Source organism: Metopolophium dirhodum, chromosome 6, assembly GCF_019925205.1.
Source record: "Metopolophium dirhodum isolate CAU chromosome 6, ASM1992520v1, whole genome shotgun sequence".
NCBI lineage: Eukaryota > Metazoa > Arthropoda > Insecta > Hemiptera > Aphididae > Metopolophium > Metopolophium dirhodum.
The window spans coordinates 37,188,347-37,207,421 of NC_083565.1; the positions used below are offsets into that span (position 1 = coordinate 37,188,347).

Below are 19,075 nucleotides of genomic sequence, written 5' to 3' on the forward strand. Positions count from 1 at the left end.
AATAATGTAGTACAATATTTTGTTAGAATCAGAAGATAATATTTATAAAATATTATTAGTCAAATGTTCATTATTTAGCACTTTAAAATATTCACAAAATATTATCATTTCTCAAAGGCTGTGTGGGTAGAGATTGTTGGAATACTATAATGGTACTCTTTAAAATGTAATTTTCAGCGGTCCTAAAATATGTACAATGTTTATATAGTTCATTGCCATTCGTAAACTAGTTAAATTTAAATAACACATTATGTTAAAAACAAAAGATAATAGTAGGTACTACCTATCAATCGAAATTAACGAAAAATACAATTACGTAAAAAAGTCGCTGACAGGTAAAACAAATATAAAATATACAATAAATATATTATTATATGATTTATGAACAATAATTTAATTGTTTCATATATTTCGTTATATTTTGCGATTTTTTTTTTATTAATTTGATAAAGTCAAGTCACGTACACACAATTTATAGTAGGTAGATACTTTAATTTTATATACTTCTCGTTATTAGGCTAGAAAGTCGGAAATAAAAAAACTTTCCAAGTCACTCGTGGTTGCTCGTTGGTTGTCAGTAAAAAAAAAATAATCTTTCATGGTTTATTTTTTTCTCACAAAAGTTTAGGAAACCTTGACTGTTAATGACCGTACCAGTTTTCCGTTTACCACCTATATGGGCTAAATAAAGTTTCCACACAGGTATACTCGAGCCGACTACACGAACACCAGGGTTGGCGTATTTTTCATTTTTGAAAAAAAACTATATTTTTTATTTTTAACTGTTTTTTTTCTGTTCAAAACGATGTCTTAAAACGAAAAAAAATTGTTTGAGTCTTAAACAGTTTAAAACAATATATTTAAAATGGTTTAAAACAGTTTAAACGATTTGTTTTGTTTAAGACATATTTTTGAACAGAAAAAACCGAAAAAAACACGACATTCACTCGGATTTTTAACCGTATCGAACACTAATATGTTTTATTCGTTTTAAACGATTAACAAAACGTTTAATAACAAAATATGTTTTAAACATAACAACCCCGATAAACACACGATCGGCTGCCGGGAGAGGAATTTTTCTTTTAGCGCACAAACCGCGAACAAAAACAATATTATTATGTGTAACAATAATAGTGCAACGAAATAATAATATACACAATGCACGCGTATTGTCGGCGGCCCTCCTTAATTTTTTTTCCACATTTGCCTGCACGCGCCATGACGCGTTATTCGATACACGATCGTGTGTGGTTCGGTTACCACATTTTATTTTTTGTTTGGCAGTTTAACATTGAATTTCGTGTGATCATCATCACCATGGACGAATAACATCTGCGCCGGGTCTGTCTCTCGCCTGCGTCTCTCCAGAAACACGCGCACCGCAATAATAATTAAATAGTATTGTTTTTTTTGTTTTTTTTTTTTATATCACACACACGTAACAGTTTAAACGCGTAAACTCTTTGGTATACCAAGAAGACAATAATATTATTATAATAACCGCGATTTGCTGCAGTGTAGTGTGTACCGTGCGAGTGACAACCAGAAAAATGCCTTACTTCCAGGTCAATAGAAAACTCCTGTTGATGAAAATTCACTATTTTTTAGGAATCGGAGGTAAGAACATTATGATAATATACCTGTACACAGAGGTTTTAAGGCGACCATAGAATTTTAGTAATATATTATGTTCGATCGCAAATGATATTGTGTGTGTTTTATAACTATCGCACGTTGCATAGGTCACTGCCATTTTAGTTGTGCAACATACTGCACATGCTATCATACATGTTCAATCAACTGTTATATCGTGTCGCTATTATTTCTGACAATCTGCAGAAACATGTTTACCACTATGCTATTAATTATTATAGTATGCAGATAATATACTAATTTGAAAAATGGTCAACACTCACAATAAACTACGAATTACGTGATAATTGTGAGATTTGTTTTATTAAATATAATAAATTTATTTAATATAAAAATATATTTATATGATTACCTACTTTGTGATTTAGAATATCGAAATATATTTAGGTAAATACGAGTTGATATTTTTGGATTAAAATAGAATGTTTTTTTTTTATCAAATTCCACACTTATCACATACCATATGCAGGTAGGAAGTCAAACAAAATATGTGATTGTATAATAGTTATAATAAAAAAAAAAGGTGTGTAAGTGGATGTTGCTCTGCTGTACAGTAGGTGACAAGTGGGTCACTGTAATGGATGGTGTTAAATTTTAATTCAATGATATAATATTATTGTATAAGAAAAACGATTCTGAGCGAAAACGGTCAGTCAGCCTATAATATTACCAAGTATATTTCATGATATTATTGTGAATAAAGTAATTTAAATATAAAATATTTACGTGGGACCTTGTTTTAAATTTTCAATTCTTAGCTATAAAAGTTGAACATTTTATAAATTTTCAACTACAAAATAATTGTTAAATTTTAAATAAAAATATTAACCTAATTGTTTGCAATTTCCACAAATTATTTTAAACGTATTAATACGTGTCTACAGTTTTATTTGTAATATTATGTCATAATTCAATTTCTTATAATTTTTACAAAAAATAATTTCTTTAAAAATATATCATATATAATATACATTAAACATACGTATAGCATATTACTGCATATACAATTTAAAAAGTATAAACAAATATTAATTAGTATGCCAATGAGGAAGGCTGGGCATTAACGAGTTAAAAGTTAAAATTAAGTTAAAACGTTAAGTTAATTAACTCGTTACTTTTTTTCATATAAACTTTTAACTTAATAAGTTACTTTTTTGCAAGATTAACGTGTTAACTTCAAGTTATTTTTATTTCAAAAATATCAAAATTAAGTTCATTTTCGTTCGAAGAATAATTCAAATTTTTGAATGTGTTTTTACTTTGATGTATCATTTTAAATGTCTTCAGTAATTTTCTTGAACGTAAAGAAAAACTATCTAATTAACCAAATTATGTGTCTGGAATTTTTTATTTTTGCAAATTAGCAAATTTTAACTTTACACTAAGTAAAGTTACTTTTTTTTCAAAGTTGACTTAACGAGTTAACAAAAAAAAATACGAGCAACTTTTAACTTAACTTAACTTCATTACTTAAAAAGGTGGGCAAGTGGGTGTCGCTCTGCTGTACAGAAAACTCAAATGGGTCACTGTAGTGGATGGTTAAATTTGAATTAAATGATATAATATTATTGTATAAGAAAAACGATTCTGAGCGAAAACGGTCAGTCAGCCTATGATATTACCTAGTATATTTGATGATATTATTGTGAATAAAGTAATTTATATATAACGTATTAAGTGGAGCCTTGTTTTCAATTTTCAATCCTTAGCTATAAAAGTTGAACATTTTATAAATTTTTAACTACAAAATAATTATTAAATTATAAATTTGATACATTTTGTCAAAATTTGAACTTTAAATGCTTATAAACAAAAATTGTGTCAATGGATTTTTAATTTTTTTTCATCTTCCTTTGAAACAATAACGTAGGATACTTCTATTAAATTTTCAAGCTTTTTCAACCAACAAATAAATTTTTATTGATATTTATAGAAAAAAAACTAAACAAAATGGAAACTGAAAATGTTCGTAAGCAGCTCAAAATAAGTCAAAATATTTGGAAAATGTTATGGTGTATAGAGAATGCTAATATAAACATTCAGTCGAAGTTTCATGTACCTACGGTAATTTGTTTTAGAGTTGCGCCAAAAACCAAAATCAATTTTCTCAAAAACAGATTTTGCGTAAAAATACCCGTTTTTCCTTAATTTTTCTTTTGTTCTTCACGTCGCTTATGAAAACTACTGGGAAATGTTTACTTTTGACCACCCAAAGTACCAACTGGATTCACTTTCCTATCAGAAAAATTACTATAATGAAGACAATTTTCGCTCAGAATCTAAAAGTTTAGCGTGTATGGATTTTTTTTCAACTAGGTACCTACACTTATAGTTATAACTATGCATAGTTATTATTAATATTAAAGGTGCTGGAATATAATACGTGTTAGATGTGTTTCATTGACATACCTAACATTATATTTAATCGATTCCATAACAAATTTACTCGAGTTTTTTTTTATTTAATAGAATCGTTTGTTTTACTATACAATACAATATGCATACTTAAACATAATAATATAAACTTGGTCGACCTGCAGTGAATATAGTAGCTGTACGTATAGGCGTATAACATTATATATTAATTAAAATGTAATCAATATCATAAAATGAAGTGATTATATGGTCATTGAGGTGAATCGGGTCAGAAACTTAGTTTTTTTCTTATTTTTGACTCGAGTGAATTGAGTAGATATCATTCATAAACAATTTTCAGTATTCATCGTTTTATTTACCGAAACATTTGAATTAAATTATTATTCCACAGGATATCGGATAGTCTATTGGTTTTATCATCAAATGGTAACACCGACACCGTTATCAACATAATATTAATATATTTTCTGTTGCTCTCTCTCTATTTGGCGTTTAAAAGAATATATTTTATAACTTTTTTTTTTTTTAAATATTTCGTTGAACCTATAACATTTTTAAAAATATATTACATACTAAAATACAATTACATTACAACTGTGGTAAGAGTTGTATATTTAGCTTGCACCGAAATTGACCCAAAATAATACATACAACATGTATCGATTTGCACCAACGTTTTTGAAAAGCGTTTGTAATTTTCACATAAGTTCAAATGGATTATTCTTTCGATATAGTACGTGCACGCGCTTGCATAATAGCAATAAATGGGGATCGGATTTATTTGTATTAAAAAAACCAAAATATTTGAATATATTTATAATTATGTAATACAAAAATAAAAATAATATGGTAGTTTAAAAAATGCAAAAAAATAATGTAAATTGTACAATTTGTACTATTCTGATTAAATCTTGTGTAAGTACTGGTTTGTTATCTCACTCTAATAAATATATCGCAATAATAGTTCGACTTCAGCTCTCGGAAAGAATTTACTAAAGGTACCTACCGCAGGAATTTATCACACAATATGGTTTATTTAAAAACCCATAATCAAAGCGATACAACATCAAAATGTTTGTCCACCGTGGGTTTTTCGTTTTTGTTCGTCGTAATTCGATTTAAAGATATATTATAATAATGAATTAAAAAAAATTGCAGTGCCAAGACAACCACCCTATGTAAACATCGAAAACTCCAATTCACATTAATATCTTATCATTAAATACATTTTTTTTAAAGTAAATTATTATTAAACAAATTACAAAATAAACCGTTATTATCACTTATATACCTACAGTCTTATATATATATATATACACTTAAACTTATTAACTGCATAATATTACAATCAATAAAATAAATGTCTAATAAGTATAGTAAGTATACTATGTTACTATACGCAACCTGTTAGACAGGCAGTCCGCTATGTATTTTATAAATAAATTTGTCCTCTCTCTATATACATATTAAAAAAGTGGTTAGGTGTATGTCGCTCTGCGTTACAGTAGGTTTCAAGTGGGTCAATGTATAATGGATTGTATTTAACTTGAATTCTATGGTATAATATAATTTATTTATTTTATTTATAAATAAATAATATTGTATAAGAAAAACGATTAGCGGAGACGGTTTGTCATTATGGATATTTTTTATATTGTTATTATTTATTATAACTAGTAAGTTGAATTAATTAAAATAATATTTTTTTAAACAATTTTATCCGAGTTTTTTTATTTAATAGAATCGTTTGTTTTACTATACAAAACAATATGCATACTTAAACATAATAATATAAACTTGGTAGACCTTGCAGTGAATAATAACTGTACGTATAGGCGTATAACATTATATATTAATAAAAATAAATAAACACCATTGTAAAACCACTAGTTCCCTCACCCCGCTCAGAATCTAAAATTAATTACTTGGCTATCACTTATATATAAGTTATAGATGTACTATTTTAGATTCTGAGCGGGGTAAGGGAACTAGTGGTTTTACAATTTTGTTTATTTTTTTTTTTTTACAAAATTTCTTCTAGAAGGTGGGCTTTGATTTCAACATATCGTATCTTATCTTTTAGAAAATTGGATCAACTAAGATCTTGTATTCTCAAAACGACATTTTTACTGCCAATTGTTAAAATATGGCAGCATTCTTGCATTCACAAATTGTAAAATTGTAAAATTCCACACCGTCAAACATTTTGGGTTTAAGAGAGAGTTTTTCATAATTTTTAAGAATATATAAAAATAATATAGGGCAGAATTTTATTGACATTATTATTTTTAAGTAGGTAAGTTACGATTATTTTAAAATGTACAAAAAAATTACAGTTTAAAAATGGTCATAACTCGCTTTTTAATAAAAATATCAATAAAATCCTCTAAGTTACCCAAGATAATATTCTTATCTTTAAATTTTATAAGATTTAAATTCACACTCGTTTTAGAAATTACAGAGTAAAATGTTTTATTGTGAACGTAAAATTTGACATGTTGCACGTTTGTAAGACGAAGACAACAAATAGCCCGGGTGTCGTCCTCTTAATAATAGTCATATAATGTAAAGTATGTTTATAAGTACATATTTAAATTTTTAGTTTCAAATGTATAGGTAAAAAACTCTTTAAAATATTTTAAAGTTTTAAACATAAAATCGATTTTTCTCAAAACTATAAATTTTGACAGTGTTGGGGAGTAACTTAACTTAAGTTAAAAGTTACTGTAACGAAATTACTTTTTAAGTAATTTAATTACATTTTATTGCAAGTAATTTATATGTAATTTAAGTTACTCTTTGGTAGTAATTATTACTAAATTACTAGTTACTTTTTTTGATTTAATAGATTTTTAGAACGTATTGATAATATTGAGTGTAAATATTAAAATATATCTTATAACTTGTAAGTATTATAATTTATATGTAAAATTGTCTGAACTGTAATATTTTTGTTATGGCTATTGACTATTTGCCTATAAAGTGTCACTTTTAGAATGGAATTCTGATCTATACCGTGTGTTGTATCGTCACGGACGGCTCACGACTCACTTAATGAGTATTAAGCTCCAGTGATATTTTTGAAAAAAAAATAACTTCTATTGTAATTGAGTTACTTTTTAAACTTAAAAGTAGTGTAATTTAACCAAATAAAAAAAAAGTAACTTAAAAGCTAGGTTCGATATTGAGATTTACCAATCAATATTAATGGCTATGTCTTTGTTTTTATTTTTGTTCAGGTTATGCACCGTTTTCTCCATTTTTGACGACGATATCAAAACAACGTGGTTATTCTGCATTCATTGTTGGTTTAATATTCATGCTACAACCTATTCCTGGAATGCTGATAAGACCAATCGTTGGTGCCGTTACAGATAAATACAAGTGTCGCCGATCGGTGTTTATTGCGAGTTCAATAATCACGTTTTTATTGGTAGGATTACTATCGATAATTCCTGGCACGACGGCAAAAGAGGAAATGAACGATTTGGACGCTATCAAGTCGCCACTGTTTTGGATGTTTTTTACTACAATTGCCTTGATCAACACGGACGGAACGGTGAAAAGTGTTTTAGAGGACACGATTTGTATGGATTTATTAGGTAAAAAAAAATACTGTTCTTTTATTAAATTATCGATGCGACAATGTGTAAACAATATTTAATTTTGGGAGGTAACAGCAGCTGTACATAATATGATATTTCTTAAGAAAGTAATTTTTTGACAGACAGCAATTTTAGTTTAAAAATATTATTATAACATTATAATCACGAATAATATTAGTATAACGTTATTTTAATAATATTATAATATTAGCATTACAAAATAATGTCTGATAATGTATCCTGATCTCACTGAGTCACTATATATTGACAATATTGTAAACGTTTAATCTTTATATGTTCTAAAAATCTAAAATTATTGTGTAGGTAGTTAAGTTGGTTTACCTATTAGTAGTAGAATACAACTTTTGCTTTCATTATATTTTTTTTTTTTTTTTTGGGTTTTTCCGACCTTTAACCTTTCATTATATTACAATATCAAAAAACGTATTTATAGTTTAAGGTGTACATATCAAGCTTACTTACTATACCTAAGTAAAATTTGAGCCATATGACAATTTATAATTTTATAAAATAGGTATCTGCAGAAAAAAAAAATTAATCAAAAAAATCATAGTTTAACTTACTTACTACCATAATAAGAAAATAGTTAAAATTCATAAAAAAAAGTACACTTTTAATAATATTATTAGTTATTATTTAACTTTTTTTCGTTATGTCGAAAACAATTAACGTTTTTGAAAATATTGTTTTACATAATTTTTACCCAATACAAAATAAAATTTAAGAAAAAAAATACCCTCGTATATTGTCTAGGTACAACAATTGAGTTATTAAAAAAGATGCAAGAAATATTAAACTCATTTTTTAGTGGGTATTTATTATATCCCATCTACTCATCAAAAGCATTTTGTTTTTTAAATTTGCAGGGTGATTATAACCAAGCATGCTCACCCCTTTTTTTCATTAATAAGACAGGTATTCAAAATTGGAATTTTGGAATTTTTGTACATACCTACCTAAAGACTATAGGTATATTTTCAAATTATTGTAAATGTTTGCACCACTTAAGGAGTGTCTTGTGGCAGTACAAACTCCTGTTTTTCAAATGAGAATCCCCATTTTTTACTGTAAATTATTTAGTGAATATCATTTTTTAAATGTTGATGTACCCAATTAAAAATTCGGATGAGTAGTTTCTTAGTTTTTAAAATGTTTGATTTAAGGATAACATTCCTTTTTAGTGGTTTTACAAAAGTATAAAACAGATTTAATATCGGATCTAGTATTTATTATACTTGGACCATATTTTTTACAAATTATTAATGTTGATAAATTAATATTAATTACCAACATTTTTAAATCACTGTAGCCCCCATACCTTACAAACCTATTATCATGGACCTTTATTATTCTTATTCCTTAGGACACAAAGTTAAATAACTTAAAAACTAATTGTTTTCATTTTGATTCTGATACGTCAAAATGTTTAGAAAAATGATCTAGTAAATAAATTTCATTCGAAAAAGGCAGTTCTCATTTGAAAATCAAAAGTTTTAGTCACCAGGAGGACACTCTTAAAGTACCTGTTACCAAAAAAAAAAATCAAGAATTAAAAAAATGGTCTGAGTATAATATTTAAAAATTCCAAAAATCAGAATTCGAATAATTTCATTATTAAAGGAACAAATGGTTGCGATCATGCATGATGAATCGCCCTACATAAAATTATTGTTTTAAAGTTTGTTGATGGAATCAACCGTCAAAATAAATGGAAAAACAGTAAAGTGTACGCCGCTGTCAACGTAAATGTCAAATTATACATATTTTGTATTCACGAGTCGAACGAAACGATATGTGAAGCATTTAACGTTAAATTAGTTCAATATACACCATATCAGTCGTAGGTCGCTGTATTGTAATAATTGTCAACACTCTATAGTTTTATATTCGCATGTCTCAATTTTAGTAGTGTAACTGTAAATAATAATACGAGTGTTTTAACTTATGACCTATATTATTAACTAATTTTTGATTATTTGCATAATATTGTATACAACTGAAAACACATTCGACTTTATCATATTATTATGTAGGTATACCAATTAAAGCTGTGTGGCAATATTTTTGTACTCGAGAGCCAAAATCGAGGGACAAACATTTTTCGCGGGCCGGGGAAATGTTTAGGCGTACAATAATAGTCATATACTTATTCCGTCAACGCGGGGCCTAATAATGAAATAAACACGGAGGCCACCGGTTTTGGACCACCGACCAACGACATCACAGCCAATTATATTGTATGTGCTACTAATAATAATATTATTATATAGTAATATAATATATGCGTACCCACCTGTGGTACTTTCCCGACATCCGATTTAATTTATAAACAGTAAACACTGTGTTTATAATAGTATTAATGTATTGATCAATACCGATGACTACCGAATATAATAACTAACTCGGAGCCGTTAGGAAAAAACCACAACATTTTTCTAACACCAAAGAATGTCAACAGACTATAATATACACTTTCGTATGATGCCCCTAATAACCTACCTACCTGTTGTTATCGGTCCACGTTTTATCACTATTATAATATTAATACAGTTGGCATCATTAATCATTACCTATAAATAGTATATATAATATTATACCTGTTGATACTATTATCAAATAATACGTGCAATGTCATTATAGCTGAATCGTCTTTGTGTTTTCTATCAAGGCAAAGACAAAAATAATTATGGAAAACAAAGGTTGTGGGGATCCATTGGTTGGAGTTTGTTTGCCATTATTTCCGGTGCATGTGTAGACTGGTACAGCGCAGGTCTTGAGTACAAAAACTATGCTCCAGGTTACGTCATTGCATTGCTATGTTTCCTTTTAGATATATATGTGGTGTTTAAACTCAAGGTACAGTATATAATATCTACAAATCTAATATACTTCTTATAGTTAGAACCATATGTGTGTTTGGGCGCTCTCGAATTGCCTCCCGTGATTTTTTTTCAAAAAGTTTACTCCCAATTTCAAAAATATCGTTTACTTGAATTGCCTCCTAATTTAGGCAGTGACTCTCTTGTACTGGAATCGCCTCCGATAGCTATTATAGCCTATAACTAATAGATTTCTAACCTTAGGTACATTATAGGAAATATTAATAAATTAAATGAATTGAGTGAATTGAGTCAAAGCCAAAACAATTTAAAAAATCGATAAAACAGCAGTAATTATTATTAATAATAAAAATACAATTTGTTTTGCCTAATTCACGGTTAACGTTCATTTTTATAAAATTATGTACCTACGCTTACGCTAATAAACGTGTTTTTATGGTAATGGTTGCACTAACGAAACTGACAATGTTGAACTGCGGTGATGATGGACTAATCTTTAACTGATAATCAATGACAAGATTATCTGTCTGTAAAATACTATATACGTCTCAAAAATAATATATATTGGAAATCGATATAATCATTGATAGTACACATACAACTATCAATATATTAATTAATAATCTAGGTATGCTGTGGAAGGCAATTCAAGTAGACTGTTTGGGTATTATTTTCCGAGGCAATTTGAGTGTCACCGTATGTTTAAGCTTTATTTTTCGAACCAACATTTGCTGATGATTAGGTTTACTTTTAATTTTAATCACATATACTAAATACATTTGACTACCTAGTCAAATGTAAATGAAAATAAAATTCAATCGCACTTCGTTTATATACGGATAAGACAGTCAAATTTGTGGAAGTCATTGATTTTATTTGATTTTATTATAGTATTGTTTTCCAAACGTAAACGCACAATAGATTTCGCTCAAAATCGTTTTAAAGTTAGTTAAATTGGACACAAGTTAATCTCAAATCTTATGGTACAGAAAATCGATGTCCCGTCTAATGATTTACTTCGTACACATGTTAAAATTGTTGGTTTACACATATGTCATGAAAATAATTACATAGTTGTTTGTTTTGTATTATAGGTTGTACAAGAAAATGATACCAAAATTGTAGCTTCTGATGTGAAAAAAGTATTCACTGAAGGTAAAGTACTCGCGTTTCTTCTTTGGGTTGTTTTAATTGGATTTTTTATGTCTTTCATATGGAACTTCATATTTTGGTAAGCAACAAATTATATACATTTCAGTAATACATGACCTATGTTTATTTTTTCAAAACACTAAAAATACAATATAAGTAGTTATTTTAACATACGTATTTTAGATTAACGTATAACAAGTGTAGGTAATTACTATGGTTAGATAAACTATGTGATTATATTAAATTTACTGTTTAAAATAAAAAAAAAAATAAAACAGTATAATATTGTTAACATAATATTGCTCTAAATATAGCAAAAATGCCCTAAAAAATGAATTTTGACGGCAATAATATTCTTAAAAATGACTAAAAATTTGTTTAAACAATTCTAGAGCTAACAAAAATTCGAACTTAACGAAATAAACGCGATTATGATGTAACATCAACTAATCAATAACTTGTTACCAGTCTGAGTCCCGTATACGTAATATATAACAGCTGTTATACTGTTGATCGATGAAGACGTTACTGACGTATTGAAATCATAAATAGTACGATCGACATTAATTATGAATGGTCGGCACAAAATATTTCAAATTAGGCACCAATTATGTTTAATTAAAAATATTTATCATAATAATATATAAATGTGCACTAAAAATTAACAAAATTACCTAAAAACTACAATAATTATCGCACTAAAAGTAAGCGAAACCTGATAAAAATGCAAAATAAAAGACAAAGTCTTCAATTCTTTGATATATGAAACAAATTTTGTACTTGAAAAGCATTGCCGGGACTTTCTAAATAATAATGCATTTTGAATTAAAATGCGTATTTCGGGGGGTCTTATATAGTTATAAGATAGAGTTAGGATGTTTACGATTTCAAAAAATGACCTAAAATAATGTAAAATGCCCTAAAATCCCGAAAAATCTACTTGAATAAGTAAAAATATTTAATTTTCAAAATAATAATTTTTGTTAAAGATACGGGTGTGATAATGTGTGTCAGAGTAAATTAAAACATGAATTGTAATAATAATAGACAATCGTATACATTTAAGTTTTAAGAATTATATAAAATTATTAAAATATATGATCGGCGTATGTGGGAAAAAGCACTTGTTTTATAAAATATGTATGACACGCATAGGCGGACCCAGAGTTTTACATTTGAGTGTGCCCAGCCTTTTTTCTTCTTGTTTTTTTATAATACAGAGCTGAAGCTATAGACAAATATTAACCCACAATATGAATTTTTTTTAGCTCATAAATGTCTTCCATAGGACGGTATATAAAATAAACTAAAGTTAATAATTCTATTTTAAATATCCGACCATTGTAAGTAGGCATTATTACTTATGATAATTTATTGTTTAATCTTTTAATATATTAATTTATAAATTATTATTTTATATTTATTACTAAATAAACTGAAACAACACTAGTATAATTTATTTATGATACAAATTTATTTTATTAACTTATATTTTATAGTAATGATCGCCTTTGAAATGGCACAAAACTTTTAAATTCTTCTATAATCTTCAGAAACTTTAACATGTAAGTTAATTCCTGTTCGACATAGAGGTTCTTACTTGTTTTACACAAAGTTAACGATAATATAAATTACGGTGTCTGTGAGTTGTTTGAATCACGACATCGCGTTAAATGAAATACCAAACTTGAAACTACCAAAGTATTATTTCTTAACCATCGATAACAGCGCTGTGTCGGTTTCTGAGAAAAGGCAATATTTTTTCGCTGAAAATAGTTATAACCGTTTGGCGTCCCACTACTATAATTATACCGAAGTTTTCGTGTCAACGACAATAACATTGAATATAATTTAAGAAATAATGCAAGTCGATAAATAAATACGTTGAAGTGATTTAAAGTCTAAACATCCAGGCTTCATTAACAATGTAAAATAAGAATTGGTAAAAATACATGCAATTATTATTTTAGAGAATTATTCTCGAAGTTAGGTTAGGTTTCACGAAGTTTTACTAATAAAAAACTGAAATTCAATAAATGTGTAGATAAAAAAAATTAATGTATATTATTAAATGTTATTAGTTTTTTTTTATATGAGGGTGTGCCTTGGCACACCCGGCACACCCCGTAGGTCCGCCTATAATGACACGCAAAAGGTAAATCTTATCGGTTTGCGATAAATTTAATCATAACAAAATCTCCACAGTAATTTTAACAAAAATTTTATTTTTGAATATTCTACATATTTTCCTTAAAATCTAAAATTTGAGAAAAATGCCCCGCATTGTTCGAAAATTACATAAAATTACCTAAAATATGAAAAAATTACGTGAAGATGTACAAAAATTATGCTAAAAGACAAAAAATATATTTATAACTAAAAATTACTAAAAATGCAAAAGATTGCAAAATAAAAATAATTTATTCTGAATCAAGGAAACATGAAACCAATTTTTAACTAAGATAGCATTGCGTCAGCCTAAGTTGCAAAGGGTGTATGTCAGAGCGTATGTTGAGCGGATTGGATCATGTTTGTTTACTGCCATGGTGTTCTAAATAAAAGAGGTCCTAAAAATATGGCCAAAAATAATAATATTATACCAGGTGAATCATTTTGTACCAGCCCAGGAGGACATAATATGACATCATAGCACAGTGGTCCAGTCCGCCTCTGCTTCCAACTTAAGTTAAACGTAATTTATAGATAAATAATAAACTATTCTATACCTGATACTCTATCCCAATATTGTATTATGATAATAGTATTTCATATTTAAATAGCAAAAAATATACCTGATAAATAACCATATTTAGATTTTGAATGAACATATTACCTAATATTATTATATATTTAGATAATTTTGTTGGGTAGGTGCTAATAATAAATCACATTATTATATACACATTATAGGTACCTGGAAGACTTGTCGAACGAGTTCCACCCCGAGACGAAATCGTGGATGAAGACTCTCCAAGGAATAGCCCTACTAATCCAATGTTTCGGCGGCGAAGTGCCGTCGTTCCTTTTTTCCAGTAAATCATTACCCGAAGACCTTTTTACGACTTATAAAACTGATTGTTTTCCATATCGTTATAGGCTACATACTGAAACGTGTGGATCACATGACCATATTCTCCATGGTGTTTTTCACGTTCACGTTTATATTCTTTTTGTACACGGTCATCGAGAACCCTCTTTGGGCACTACCAGTGGAGTTACTCAACGGGATAACGTTCGCGCTGTCTTATTCGGCAGCCATTTCGTACGCGTCACTTATAACTCCTGCCGGTGCTGAAGGAACACTCCAAGGAGTCGTCGGGACGGCTTACACGGGAATAGGTTCGATATTAGTTCATGTTTGCATATTAAAATAATATTAAGAGGACGAGCCGTTTATCGTCTTTGTCTTACAAGCAAGGCTGGTAACGAGTTAAAAAGTTAAGATTAAGTTAAAAAGTTAATTTAATAAATTGTAACTAGTTAATTTTGGCTTTTCATTAACTTAACTGTTAACTTACAATTTTTTTTTTTTTAATTAACGTGAAATTAACGAGTTAATTTTTCATTTTAAGAAGTAAATTATGTTAATTTATTTTGTTTTTATTTTGATTATATTTCACTATTTTAGCCTGTTTTGTTTTACATGTCAAACAATATTTACCGTGAATTGTTTAAAGTTAAAAATGTAAATCATTCTAATCTAACATAATATATGGAAATAATGTATAAAGTATAAACACTATAGTCTATAATTTAGTTTTGGGTTGGGAAAAAAATAAGTACGCTAGCGTTGTACAAACAAATTATTATTTTAACTTAATAAAAAGTTAACAAAAAATGTGAATTAACTTTTAACTTAACTGAGTTAATCTATAGTTAAATTGACTTTTAACTTTTAACATTTTGTTATTAGTGCATACTAACTTAACTTAACTGAGTTAAAAAAAATCACTAACTTGCCCAGCCTTGCTTACAAGTGCGTAACGTAGCAAATTTAAGCTCAGGAGAACTCGTTTAGCTCCGTTAAAAAAAATTAGAGTGAATCGACCTGTTGAGAAACTTGATGATAAGTACATTATCTGTATTTACCTAGAAATTCGCTAAACTATACCGGTTTAAAATGATCCCACATTATCCCGCACTGGGATAATAAACCATGTAAATGATATGGTCCAAACATCCCGGTGCATTATTTTTCACACCGGTTTAGTGTAGCGAATTTCTATTGTATGCGGTTTCTTTACGATTGTTAAGTTTTTTAGTAAGTTATACGTATATCTATAGTACAGCGTACATTAAAAATGCTCATAACTCACTTGAAAACAGAATTATCGTAAAACCCACATACAAATAATGTTCTTACCGTCATGTTTTATAATAAGCCGATTCACTCTAATTTTTAAACTAACTAAGTTAAACGCAGTGTTGGGTATATTACTTTTGAAAAGTATTATAAATTACGTTAATCGTTACATTAAATATTTTATTTAGATTGCATTCGAGTTCCCTGACATTATTTTTATCACGTTACTTTACTTTTTCATTCAAAAAGTAGGGCATTACAAATAACGTTACTTTTTTTTAAATAATTACAAAATTTGTCCATAATGAATAAGTGAATAACAAGTAGAAGACACTTGCATTGTTAATGACTTAATGTTGTACATGAACAAATTGTATAAGTTCCTGGGATCTTTAACAATATTGTTGTTTACCTATTATTTTTTATAAAAACATTCTGAATCGTAAATACATTTTATTGATTTTTCATTTTCTCAAATATCCTAGCCCCCAGTTTTTGTCATACATTCTACATTCATAACTTATTTTAATAACGTAGATAATAACATGCCTAATGCGTTACTCCATAGAAATTACTTTTAAAAAGTAATTTCGTTACAATTGCATTAATTTATATAAAATATAATGAAACAACTACAGCGTTACTGCAAAGTAATTTCATTACAGTGATTTTTAATTTACGTTACGTTGCAACCCAACACTGGTTAAACGGACCTGCTAAGCGTGAATTTCATTGTTATGCACTTGTGAGACGGAGACAACAAATATCTGTGTAGCGTCCTCTTTAGGGCGTCAGAGCCGGTCCTCAGTAGAAAAACATGTCTTACTGCAAGAAAAATTCTCACACCATGTAAAAAAGTCCGATGTCGTTAGTTGTTTTTTTTTTTTTAAGACAAGAGAACGTTTTATCGGTCGGGCGGAGACCGCTTTTCAAAATAATAATTATTAATATATGTATTTGAATAATGCATAATATTAATTATTAATCCGACATATCGACGAGGCTAAGTTAAGTAATTTTATACACCTATCAAGCCCCCTAAATAGTTATCGGGCAGTAGATTAGTGGAAAAATATTATGACTAAGGTAGCAACTAAAATATTAAATATAATTTTCAAAGTTTATACGACTGTGGATTGTGGACTGTGGAGTATTGGAAAAACCGGCACCGACATCATTAAGGGAATATTGCAAACAGACAGTTTTTAAGGAGTTCAAAATAGGCAATTTAAATTTCATGCATGCGTGCATTGTTAAAAAATAGGTACAGTATTTAGGAACAATATTTTCAAAAGAGCAGCCTGATCGATCTCGAGTAGACGTCATAATACTAAATTCAAATCACTTTTACAAAAGTATAATCGCATTACCTGTAAGTCTATCGGTATGATTGACAAACTTTGGTACATTTTGGTTGAAATAACTGACCGTTTGCAATCCCCTTAAATACATAATATAAATTATACAGCGTGTGACAAAACGTCCTGATAAATTTAAATCAAAAATTGATACTAGTATGAAAAAAATGATGAAAATTATATGGACAATAAATAATTTAGGATTTACTTATGTTTGAAAATCCAAAAAAATAATATTTTGAAAAATATTTTTACTTTTTTTAAATTATATAATTTATTCCAAAAAAGTATTGATATTTTAAACATTTTTAATAAATAAACATTTTACCATCAATATTTTTCTAAAAATTACATTTAAAAAAATGGCTATTTTGATTCGTTCCAAATTGTTTTTATTTTCAGTATTAAAAATTAAAATTAAAATTAAAATTAAAATAAAAAATAAAAAATCTTATACTATAATATATTATTATAGCGCAAGTGCCTATACATTTTAGGTACATGAAAATCAATTTTAAAATATTGATCAGAACAAAATTTTTTTCATTTGTCAGATCATTTTGTTACCCACACGTTTTATACCTATATAATATAAACTTGAAAATATTTTAACTTTACATTAACGATGTTCATTGGTTGTGTCTTAGGTGCGCCAGTTGGAAGCTTCGTTGGTGGTTATATGTTTAAACATATTGGAAGTATTGCTTCGTTTAAGGTGTTGAGCGTGGTCGCACTTCTCACTTGTGCCATACAAATTATTGTCAATTATATATTAAAGCGTTTGTCTAAAAATGAAGATGCCAAGGACATTTATAGTAAAGTTCAAACTAAAGATGACAATATCGAAGAAGACATAAATTTAACATCCTAGTATTATTTTGTCAGAAAATTATTTTGTTATTATTTATAAAAGAAATAGCTGCATTTTGTGTTATTGGTTTTTTGTTCAACATTTTATATATTTTAGATTTTATAAACTTAAATATCATATGAAAAATCTCAAACAAGAACTGTTATTACCGGTAAACATAATATAGCAATACATTAAAACATAATTTCAAAAATTGTAAAATACAATAACTCCTTATCGTCGGTAAGTTATCGAATTCTGATCGTTCTGGCTGTTGGGTTTCTGTTATAACCACAATTTTTGTCGAAAAATATTTACAAGATATTCTAAAATAAAATCCTGATTTAATCGATTAGTCATTAAAAAACAATATTATTAGAATTTTCTGCTATGAAAAATTGCAATAGGTACAGCATTAATGACCTGCGTAAGACCTTTGGAAGAGGGTGGTTGTGTTAATTTAAATTTTTTGAATTTTCATAAATTATTTGTCAAGTATTGCGGTGCTCCTATAATTTTTTTATAGTACCTGCTACATCAGTTAATGCACAGAGATATGGATTATGGCAATATAAAGACCTAGCTGCTATTGAGACAATCAAATAAACTCAATACAATTTGCAGTATTTGATGAGGTGTTGCTTTGAAGTTGTCCCGTTTATATACAATTTCAGATTAATGCTAACATAGAATTGCTTATTGGTAAATTTTGCTGGTAATTGCACACGCATTTTTTAAAAAACAATTTGGTGCATCTGTTATTTTGATAAAAGACTTACTTTTATGATTTTGTTTATCCAACTCATATGTCTATTCTATAGTCAATGGTTCTAAAATAAATTATTTTAAACACATACAAAGCAATAAATTATTTATTTAAAAAGACTATTTCAATATCATTATTTCATAACTGC

The 19,075-nt window shown here is 27.8% G+C and overlaps 1 protein-coding gene across 1 annotated transcript; it reads left to right on the forward strand.

Moving 5' to 3' along the window:
- Positions 1-1,271: 1,271 nt before the first annotated feature.
- Positions 1,272-18,366, forward strand: LOC132946950 (major facilitator superfamily domain-containing protein 6-A-like). The gene is made up of 7 exons (XM_061017076.1): positions 1,272-1,620; positions 7,272-7,634; positions 10,327-10,514; positions 11,593-11,729; positions 14,561-14,682; positions 14,747-14,989; positions 17,959-18,366. Exons 1-7 carry the CDS (start codon positions 1,554-1,556, stop codon positions 18,180-18,182), a joined length of 1,344 nt encoding a protein of 447 aa, XP_060873059.1. The 5' UTR covers positions 1,272-1,553; the 3' UTR covers positions 18,183-18,366.
- Positions 18,367-19,075: the final 709 nt, after the last annotated feature.